Here is a 12,083-nt window from a genome sequence, read left to right as displayed (position 1 = left end):
TATTATTTAATTTGCTGTCACATGGTATAAACTGCGAAAATTGTGTCCATAAAACATCATGGTCAACTCGAATTGCAACATTTCCCTTGATCCCTGTATTACACCCTACCTATAACTGTTGTAAAGCTGATAAACGTTTAGATCTGTGAAAATGTATTTTCCCTCTGACATTCTTTTCACACATCTGTACTATTTGATAACAATTATGATCAATTTTTTAAAATACTAGGAGACGTCCGGAAATTGTTCCAAAATGGAAAATAAGATGCAGAGAGCACGATTCCTTGAGGGAAGAAAAATTAAAATCCCCAATTCCTATGGGAAGTGGACGTGCGTATATATGAATCCCACACAGCCAAAACGTTTCTGTTACTCTTTAGCATAGCTTTTATTGCCTGATTTTAGGAGTCCAGAGATAATTATTTTCTATGGCCGTAGTCAACTCACATTACAATGCCTCTCTCCCCCTCCCACCCCGACCGATGCCTTACACCTCTCCCCTTTTTCATATCGTGATATGGTATACGTTTTTATTGGTGAAAATCTTTTTTCCCTCTGACTTTCTTTTCACACACCTGTACTAATCGATAACAATTATGATTAAATTAAATACTATGAGACGTCCGGAAATTGTCCCATAATGGCAAATAACTTGCAGAGAGCACGACTCCTTGAGCGAAGAAAAGAATTTAAATTCTCTATTCTACTAGACGTGGCTGCGTATTTATGAATCCCTCATAACCAAAACGTTTCGATTGCTCTTCAGCATAGCTTTTTACTGCCTGACTTGAGAGGTCCACAGATAATCATTTTATATGACCGGGTCAACAACATTTTACCCGACCCCTGCATTACACCCTCCCCCTTCTTCCTACACTTTACCTGTTGTAAAGCAAATATACATTTTGATTTGTGAAAATCTATTTTCTTTCTGGCTTTCTTTCACACACCTGTACTAATCGATAACAATTATGATCAAATTAAATACTAGGAGACGTCCGGAAATTGTTCCGTAATGGCAAATGGATTTTTTTAATATGTGAGCACGTGACTAATTATTTTTAGTATAGTAAACAATCCAAGCTTCCGATTTGAACAATTTGTGAAGATGAACTGCTTAATGGCTTTGACTCCAGTGAGTAGCATTATTTTCATTAATATTTATTTCAGGGATAGTATTTAATAAATATAAATGATCATTTTATTTCAATTGGTACTTTACTTTTATGCATTGCATGTTATTTCTTTATTGCGCGCCAACAACATCTTTTCTTCATTCAAATATCTCTGTCTTGACCACCGGATGACAACATCATAATATGAGACATTTCGTATGTAATTGTGGTAAATGGTGTGGCTAGTATTATATTTTAAGCAAATTTTGTTAATTTTTTCAATGTTATTTTCTCCAACTGTCGTTTGGTCCCACTCGATTCGCCTGTGTTTTAATCTCTGTATGAAGAACAAAACACGAACATTAACGTCTCATTATACCAGACTGACTGCCAAGTCATGCCTTAGTAATTCACTATATAATCAACCAAGTTCTTCTTACAAAAGATCGTGCACCCTACGCCTCCTAAATCCTCCTATGGTATTAATATGTTGAAATTGCAGTGAGTCACGTTCAGAAGATTAGGTCGTATTTGCATTGCACTTGTCAAGCAAATACAATGCTTATTGGAAACTTCGGGAGAAACTATTCTAAGTCTAGATGAAATATGTCCGTTTGGTTGTTCTGGATGTATAAACCACGTCCGGTTAGAATGGTGACGTTATAGATCAAATGGTTTGTACAGGTGGAGACATGAGTGCTACGCTTCTCTCTCATGACGTTAACGAACCCTTACAACAACTCTCCCAGTGGTCCTTGTAAGGCTTTTGCAAGGCAAAATTTCTGTCCCTATCTAATATACCAGTAACATGATTTTAAATTCAACCTTAAAAATAATTAGTTGAGAACGTACAAGTCAAAGAGCTTTCTGACCTTCAATTGATGGTGTCTCACTGCACGAAAGTCTAAAATGTCAAAGGCACATGGTCGGATAATTCCACGCTTTCTTAAATTTTACGAATCAGAGGCCGAGTTCCTTAACCCAACCGGGTCATCAAAAGATCGTATACATGATTAATCGAAAAGCACGAGTTTATTATCGAGCCTTCGATTTAAGTAGAAAAAGCGAGACATAGTGATCCTACAATACGTCGTCGTCGTCGTCGGCGACAGCGTTCACAAATATTCACTCTGTTGTTAAAGTTTTTGAAATGTTAATGACTTTCTCAAAATATTCTTGATTTATGTCAAACTTGGACAGAAGCTTGTTTATGATCATGAGATAGTATCCAGATGTAAATTTTGCAAAAGAAATATTTTTTTTCCGTATATTACTTATAAATGGACTTAGTTTTTCTGCCAGGATACAATACATTTACTTTGTTTGTAAAGTGTTTTTTAACTTTAATAACTTTCTTGTACTATCTTGGATTTGTACCAAACTTGGACAGAAGCTTGTTTATGATGATAAGATAGTATCCAGAAGTAAATATTGTAAACAAAAATCCATTTTTTCCGTATTTTACTTATAAATGGAATTAGTTTTTCATCCAGGATACAATACATTCACTCTGTGGTGTAAGTTTTTTTTTTAATTTTAATAATTGTTTTGTACTATCCGGGATTTGTACCAAACATCACCTGAAGCTTGCTTATGATCAAGAGCTAGTATCCAGAAGGAAATTCGGTCAAATTTAAAATATACATGTATGTGACTCCCTACATATATTTTAAGTGTATCCGTGCAACAGTGCGACATACAGGCTTTGGGAAATATTTATTCTTGTTGAAAAAATATGTCAATAGCTCTCATGCTGGTTAAACACAGAACCCTGTGTATTGTAAATTACTTTTATTGCTGCCAAAAACAACATTACACGACGACTGCGGTGCCTTTTTCACACTTAGTATCGCTAACTAAGTTATTTACATTAACAAATTGTTTAATGAATGTAAACAGTCCTCCGCCAATATCAACTCACGGTGTGGTAATGAGGGCAAACAGAATAACATATCTGAACTTGATCGAAGAGTCTGCATATGGAGTATATTTGTCCCCGTTGACACGATCGCGATATTCCTTGTTCGAGTCTGAACTTTACGGCAAAATGAATATCAAGTAACAAGAACGATCAGTTATGGCACAATTTCGCTGTGGTATACTGTACATGTAAACTACCTATCCGCATTGAAACTGGGCGATTTAGAAATGAGGCTGATGAACGATTTTGCAATTTCTGCAATCATTCGGCAATCCTCGGTAAAATCCGCGTACGGAATCGGCCGAGTTGAGACGAATGTTTCTGCGATGACGGATCTGTCAAATATGAAAAACATTTCTTGTTGTTATGTAAAGCTTACCATAATCTAAGACACTTGTTATTTTATTCAGTGAACTTTGATAGTAATTTTATTGATAATAGAACATTTGCTAATTTGATGACACTTCATCAAAGACAAACTGCCAAATATTTAAATTTATTTCTGTAAAAGGAAGGAACTTCTTTATATGTAACAATCTCACATTGCGTATTGAAAATTTAAACATTAAGTTTAAAGTGACGTATAAGCCCAACGAGCCGGGTGTATATTTATTTTTAACTATAATTATATTTTACTATACAAATCCTTGATTATATGTTAATTACAAAATGTACTTACTTACCATGGTTTGCGCTTCATGTTATGATTTCCTGGATTGAGAGTTGCTAAGGGAGCGATTACTTGTCGGTTAATTAATTGTTGGTGTTTAGCGCTGTACGTTTTCGTTGGTGGTAGATAGCGTGTGTTGCGAGGAGAGATCTACGTGACTTCGGAAGGAACACTGGCAATCGGAAGCTGTTGAACCTAGTGTCCCTAATGGAAAGGATAAGGCATTACTTTGAAATGTCAAGTACAATATAGGAAAATATTTGGAATTCATTCTATTATGAAATTAGTATGGCGTTCATTATCACTGAAGTGGAACTAGTATATATTTGTTTAGGGGCCAGCTGAGGGACGCCTCTGGGTGCAGGAATTTCTCGCTACATTAAAGACCTGTTGGTCACCTTCTGCTGTTGTTTTTTCTATGGTCGGGTTGTTGTCTCTTTTACACTTTCCCCATTTCCATTTTCAATTTTATTGTTCTTTTTTTAGATGGAATAACTACTCGAATATTGGGTGTTTAATTTGCAGTGTAAAACATTACTGGAAAACATATCACAATACCCTGTTATTCCCTTCCCTCATTATTCTGCTTGCGAGCAGAACGACTAATCTTTGTTCATGCAATTATGGAGGTCCTGAAATTTCCTAACTTTGATTGAAAAAAAAAAAGATTCATGGCCTTCAAACCGATCGCAAAGACGCGTCGGACATACTTAATTTGAAGGAATTGCGTCTTCTCTTTTAAAAAAAGATCCCGAATCTACCACCCACTTTTCACATATTTCAGGAGATCTTAAAATTGAGTTATGAAGGTCTTTTAATACAATCACAATAGCATTGGCCTATAATTCCTCTGTAATTTTTTATGGTGTCATGTGTTTGATTCAACATAAAAAGATAATATTATTGACAATATATACTTTGTTTTGCATTTTTTAACAAAAGGTGAATATCAGTTTAATGATAAATACAGTTGTATATATTCCAAACACGATGAAACAAACTCGTTAATATTAACATTATTGTTTGGCGGGAAATAAACATGTTCACATTCCCGCCATATTGTTGCCAACTGCGGTTGGTTTTTATAGAACAAATGATGATCACAAACAGACGTATTAATATCTTTACATTGATTAATGTCATTTTAATATAAACATGTACATTCCTATACGAAAGATGCAACTTCATAGCGGAAACTTGTAAAATGCTGAACAGTTGAAATGGACTGGCTTAATCCATGTATCAATGTGAATTTGTGATAACAGTTTTAGTTACATTCAAATATTTGCAGGCTGCAAACCTGGAACTTTCCACATGCGACGCAGGTGCATTCGTACAGAGATGGTTGAACACATACATGTATTTATATTTAGTTTGACCCTGCCAAAGCATCCGCACGTCGACGCGACGCGAGCACGCTACCGCCGAGGCGATTGAGCATATAAAATAAAAATCTTAAATGTATTTTTTTTTCCAATCTACAAATAAATCTGGAAAAAAGCTGATTAAAAATGGCAGACCATTTCTTGTGGAAAAAACAGTGCCCAATCTAAAAGCCGATCTGAATCCATTTTGGATTTATTAAATCGCGTTCTATTAGCTTGAATTTTGAATCCCCTGTAATCAGATGGTTGAAAAGTGCATTTGGTATGGTAATAATAGCGACTCTACCGGCATCTTAATTCCGAGTTTTTTTTTCATACCATGTTTATATGTGATATGTACATAATTTATATATGTCAGATAAAAAAAAGTATTTTAATAAAACACATTTTAATTATTCCACCCTCAACTGCACTGGAATGGTTTCGAAATAAAACGAAAATAAAAATCGGTGACGATGATTCCGGTAGCCAATGTTTTAGTATATGCCTAGCAACCTTGATTGTGACATTCTAACTATAAAATGCTTCCTGTTTGCCAATTATCCTTGTCTAATCATATTTACAAAATGCGTCAATTTCACGCGTCATATTGACGGTAAGTTTTTTACTTAGACCTAGGTTATAGGGTAATTCAGACTGGCATTAATGCTTGTATAATACCTGTATGTATACAAGAGGAATATGTTTATCCTTTCTACTAGAAATTATGCCCTTTATAGCCTGTACTTTTGCTTTAAGTTGACAGCCATGCGTTCCAATTAAACGAACACTCAAATTTGTGTTTTTTGTGTGAATTAGTATCACTAACAACCTTGCACTAAATCTTACAGATTTTTTTTATTGGCCAACGTCTTTGTCACTTCCCTGATACATGTGCTCTTTTATTTGTGTAGGAAATTGTCACGTGGTAAGCTTGCCAATGTGACAGCAACCTAAAATCCGGACCAATAATCCGAGCTAGGCTTTATGAAGTATTGCTTGGCCCTTAATTATGGGTGTAATTTTGCAATAAAGATATATAAAAAAATATATGAATCTTTCGTAATATAATTTGATTTCAAAATGTTATAGCCGGCAAGCAGACGTAAATCAATAACACACTGGTTTTTGGACTCCTGGTTTGGGGGCAGAATGATAAGGGATATAGCAGGTTGAACATTTTTACAAGCTCTGCATGTGCTCTCTCACGTAGGACAGTGATTTACCAATACAACATCAGAACACATAGAAAGACAATTATTAGAAAAGGATATTGGTACTAAGCATTAAAACAAATAACAAAAACACAAAAACACAATGTACACATCGTAATAGTTCTAGCAGCCCAAGGCCATGCATTTTCATGTTGCAATTTTGGTAGATGTTTTTTTCTACCATTTTCGTATGTACAGAATGAAAAAAAATCATCCCTTTCCTCTTCAGCGAGATAAGTATAATAACAGTTCAGATTTGTAATAGTTTTAAACACTGTGTTCCTCTTCAAATATCTAAATGCAAGTAACATATTTGCATTACATCTTGAAAGTTGATGTCTCAAACGTTAGCACCACTTTAAAGTTTTGCCTGTGAACTTAATTTCTTTTGAAAAGTTGAAAAAAAACCACATTGAGATCGACTCGTTAACAGTGCATCTGTTCTTTTCAAATATGCACTGTAATTTTAATCTGCCGATTGTATATTGTATTTTAATAGGGAAGATGAAAGACCGATATATATATATACATATAAAAGAACACTTATCTCGAACTTATATATGTAATACAATGGTTCGTTGTTTGGTGTATAAATACTGAAATAACTTACTAAATTAAAAGTGTATATGCGGGTGCACAGATGGGATTTATAAATAAATAAACTCATCATAGATTCCAGGACAATTAATTTTACACTTACGACAGACGCGCGTTTCGTCTACAAAATACTCATCAGTGACGCTCGAATCAAAAAAATGTTTAAAAGGCCAAATAAATAAGAGCATTGAGGACCAAAAAATATTCCCAAAAGTTTTGCCAAAATACAGCTACGGTAATCTATTCCTGAGGTAGAAAAGCCTTAGTTTTTCCAAAATTCAAAGTTTTGTTAACAGTTAATTATTGAATATATCATTGGATCAAACATACCACTTGGTGTAAATTACCAATTAACAGAATTGACGAACAGACGCCATTGATGCCTTGATTTGTATTTCAGTACAACAAATAACAAACTCTGATTTTGTTTGGATATTGAATTGTCATGGCAACATTTAATCAAAATTCATTCATAAAACAACAACAACTGTTACAACAACAGTACACAACCAAAATATTTGTCAATCAATAAAATGTTGATGACGATTGAACTAATCATTGTATCACAGCTGGGCGATCCAAAGCTGGTGTACTGAAGGGCGGTCCATTCAGCAATATTTCAGAATTAGCAGCTGGGCTATCCATAGTCTGCATAAAATGAAGTAAATTTCGCTCCGGTTGTGTGACTGCTTCAGCATGTTACCATGACGGATTTGTGTTTGAAGACTGGAGCATCTGAAAAATAAATAGAGCCAGCAGCAAACAAAGTTCAATTCTTAAGGGTGGGCGAGGAGGGTCTTAATTTTTTAACGTCCTCTCCGTTCAGTTTTCAAGGTAAAAGAGACCGTTAAATTGCACGGACTTTTACTACTCGGCTGTCACATGCTCAAATTAGCATAATAAGAGTAAAGGACGACTCGATTTGTCGAGTCTCAATACATGTATATATGTTAATTCAATAAATGAATTTAATTTTCATTTAATTAAATTCTATTATTGAATATATCATTGGATCAAACATACCACTTGGTGTAAATTACCAATTAACAGAATTGACGAACAGACGCCATTGATGCCTTGATTTGTATTTCAGAGCCAGTCTGCCATAAAACCATGCAAAATCTCAAATTTCGTCCAAATTGGTAGTTATAACTGGGCAACATTATATATATTTCCAAAATGTTTGGGTATTTAGGAGTTAAGATAAAAAAAATTTTTTTTGTAAATTCACACTATTTTTCATTTAACAGCCTTATTTGCATATTTGTGAATTATTAAAAAAAAATGCAAAAAAAATCACCATATTTAGGTACTTTTCAAAGGTCTGGATAATTGATATATCTCCTAAATATAGCATTATCTTGTTATATTTTGCAAAGAACATTATAAAAAAAAAGAAAAAATGCATTTTGACATTTTTTTTACCTTTTGGCAGGTTGCCAGAGAGGTTCGTGCAACAGATGTATTATATAACTTGCATGTAGTACATGTACTCAGTAGGTGTTTTCTCTCAAGATCATATTAATTTTTTTCAACTTTTAGGATTTTTTTAAAGGTGCATATCAGTTCTAAGACAAGTAAAAAAATTTAGCCTGGCAAATATTGGGAAATTGGAAAAAAATGCTCCCAAATATCTATAAAATGCACTAATTGTAATAGTTTTTGCCCCTTAATATTTCAACTAAAACTGATCAAAGTAGACTTATATTCCGGACAATAACTTTAGTTTAAGTGTATAGATCTTTATGATTTTTTTTCAGAGGGTTCAATACCACAAAAGGAAGGTTTAGATCGATTTTGGGGATGATGGTCCCAACCGTTTAGGAATTAAGGATCCAGAAGGGGCCAAAAAACAAGCATTTTATAGTTTAAGGATAATAACTTGTGTACAAGTATTTCAATTGCTCTGATATTGTATCACAATGTTTAAAACCCCACGTAGAAGGTTTGGATTTATTTAAATGGGTCATGGGTTCAAAGTTAGGAATTAAGGGCCAAAAAGGGGCCAAAAAACAAGCATTTTTCTAGTTTCAAGACAATAACTTGTGTGTAATTGTATGGATCTCTCTCAAATTGTACCACAATGCTCCATATAACAAAGGGGAGGCTGGGATTTAGTTTTGGATTAATTGTCCAAAATATGTAGGAATAAGGGGCCAAAAAAAGGGCCAAAAAGAAGCATGTTTCTAGTTTCCAAAGAATAACTTGGGTTTAAGTATATGGATCTCTCTGTAATTGTACTACAAGGTTATATACTTAAAAGGAAAGGATGGGATTGTGTTTAAGGGTTATTCCTTAAAGGGGGTTTCAATAAATGGGGGGGGGGGGATTTGTAAAAAAATTTTTAAGGGATTTCTTTTTTTTTTCAAAATTTTTCAAATTTTCAAGAAGAAATCTTCAATTGCACAGTATTGTGCAATAGATTTGTTGATATTTGACCGCATTTATTTTGTAACAAAAACCTTTATTTTTGTCAAAAATGCAATCACAATCCAAATTCAGACAGCATCAAGCTTAAACATTGTGACCAACTTTAATTTGCCCCAACTGTTCAGGGTCCAACCACTGCGGTTATATAAAGCTGTGCCCTGCGGAGCACCTGATTTTCACATACTTTCAATTGATGACAGTCTTTTAAAAAGCTTTTTATATGAAACAGAGTTGTGAACATACTTGTACTTCAAAAAATCTTCCTGTTTGAAACTTTTGATGGGGATGCAACCAATTATAGGGGCAATCACTCATTGAGTGTCTAGATTCGAAATCTGTGTCTATTAGAGCGTATGTAAAAAATGTGGCCATTTTTTTTCATCTACGAAAAAAGTTTATATGTGCATATATAATGTGCCATATAAAAGTGTTTGATTTATATCTCAGATTAAATAAAGATTAAAGAAAGACATTTGAGGTGACCCTACTTCTTCAAAAATCGAAAGCTTTTCCAAAATTATCTTGAATGTCACCTCTCCAAAGAACATCTCTTTCCTGTTTGTTGATACTTTGAGATTTTGATTTTAAGTCCCCTAACGGCTAACGTCTAAGTGGACTTAGGTTTGCACTGCGTTTGTCTGTCTGTCAGTCTGTCTATCTGTCATTTCGGCAAATCAAGACTTTTTGTGCTTGTAGATTTTGATTTGATATTTGGTTTATTGATTTATCATGACAAGTTACAGGTCGAATTCATTATTCACGCTTTAAGCTTTTTCTTTGTTCAGTTGAAGCCCTTTCTCTAGAATTAAATTTTTGATGAAATACTTATTCATTAGAAGATTTCTGTTCAAACGGAAATAACTAATTTTTTTAAAGACAAAAATGACATTTTGAATGTTTTTCCTTTTCTTTGGTATTTAGTGATTCAGTTTTGTTCCAGTCTGATATTTGTGTGCAGAGTTGTGGTCTTTGGACATATGAAGTTCACTTAGATAGTCAGAATTCAACAAGTTTTTTTGTTTTTTTGCTTGAAGATTTTGTCTCGATATTTTTATGTAGTTTACACCATGACAAATTATAGATCAAGTTAAAATTTTGTTCCATTACAATGAATTTGTAACGGGTTGGGGACTATGACTGTATTGTCATGTATTACTCACAGAATGCTTGTTTTTATCCCAAAAAATTCTGATGCTGCAAAATTGTTTAATATTAAGTTAAAATAGATATTGATGACTTTATTATGTTAAATTTTTTCAGATCTATCAAACTTTTACTTTTTTTGCTAATACCTTTATCATGTTCATTCATGATTAAAAACTTGTATTTAGACCATTTTGCACGTTTTTCTTTACGGTAGACCACCATAATATTACATGTATATAAACAGTAAAATCTTACCATTTTAATGACAATATAAAAAAAGAAGATGTGGTATGATTGCCAATGAGACAACTGTCCACAAGAGACCAAAATGACACAGACATTAACAACTAAAGGTCACCGTACGGCCTTAAACAATGAGCAAAGCCCATACCGCATAGTCAGATATAAAAGGCCCCGATAAGACAATGTAAAACAATTCAAATGAGAAAACTAAAGGCCTTATGTATATAAAAAATGAATGAAAAACAAATATGTTACACATAAACAAACGACTACCACTGAATTACAGGCTCCTGACTTGGGACAGGCACATACATAAATAATGTAGCGGGTTTAAACATGTTAGCGGGGGACCCCAACCCTCCCCCTAACCTAGGACAGTGGTATAACAGTAAAACATAAGAACGAATTATAAAAATCAGTTTAAAAAGGCTGAACTCATCAGATGGACAAAAATACAAGTGGACATGGCCGGGTAATTGTATGTCTGCTCAACAGTTTAACCATTTATCTGTGTATATTTGTTTTTATACAACCGCAAAAAAATGAAAAATTTTGGTCGTATATTGGTACATGTATGACGTTGCCGTTGACATCGTCGTCGTCACCCAAAGATATTTGGTTTTCGCACTATAACTTTAGTATAAGAAAATAGAAATCTATGAAATTTAAACACAAGGTTTATGACCATAAAAGAAAGGTTGGGATTGATTTTGGGAGTTTTGGTACCAACAGTTTAGGAATTAGGGGCCAAAAAGGGTCCAAAATTAAACTGTTTGATTTCATAAAAAAAATGAATTATTGGGGTTCTTTGATATGCCAAATCTAACAGTGAATTTAGATTCTTAATTGTTGGTCCTGTTTTCAAATTGGTTTACATTAAGGTCCAAAGGATCCAAAATTAAACTTATTTTGATTTTAACAAAAATTTAATTCTTGGGGTTCTTTGATAATGCTGAATCTAAAAATGTACTCAGATTTTTTATTATGGGCCCAGTTTTCAAGTTGTTCCCAATCGGGGTCCAACATTAAACTTTGTTTGATTTCAACAAAATTGAATAAATGGGGTTCTTCAATATGCTGAATCTGACCATGTATTTAGATTTTTAATATTTGCCCCGGTTATCAAATTGGTCCACATTGATGTCTAATGGGGTCTAAAATTGAACATTATTTGATTGCATCAAAAATTGAATTCCTGGGGTTCTATGATATGCTGAATCTAACCATGTATTTAGATTTTGGATATTGAACCATAATAAGTAAATGTCAAATTAAATGTTTTTAAGTTTAAGTTCTTAGACCACACTCATTCTGTTGTGTCAACTATTTAATCACAATCCAAATTCAGAGCTATATCAAGCTTAAATGTTGTGTCCATACTTT

General features: G+C 33.6%; 1 protein-coding gene across 1 annotated transcript in view; it reads left to right on the top strand.

Annotated features, from left to right (window-relative positions):
* The first annotated feature begins 1,059 nt into the window (after window positions 1-1,059).
* The window catches only part of LOC143054394 (neo-calmodulin-like), a 121,095-nt gene continuing 110,071 nt past the window's right edge, over window positions 1,060-12,083 (top strand). The window contains exon 1 of the mRNA XM_076227402.1: window positions 1,060-1,135. Coding sequence (XP_076083517.1) covers window positions 1,109-1,135 — 27 coding nt within the window. The 5' untranslated portion in view covers window positions 1,060-1,108. The remainder of the gene's footprint in view (window positions 1,136-12,083) is intronic.

The sequence above is a fragment of the Mytilus galloprovincialis genome, chromosome 12, assembly GCF_965363235.1.
Source record: "Mytilus galloprovincialis chromosome 12, xbMytGall1.hap1.1, whole genome shotgun sequence".
Lineage (NCBI taxonomy): Eukaryota > Metazoa > Mollusca > Bivalvia > Mytilida > Mytilidae > Mytilus > Mytilus galloprovincialis.
This window is presented reverse-complemented; position numbering and strand designations above follow the sequence as displayed.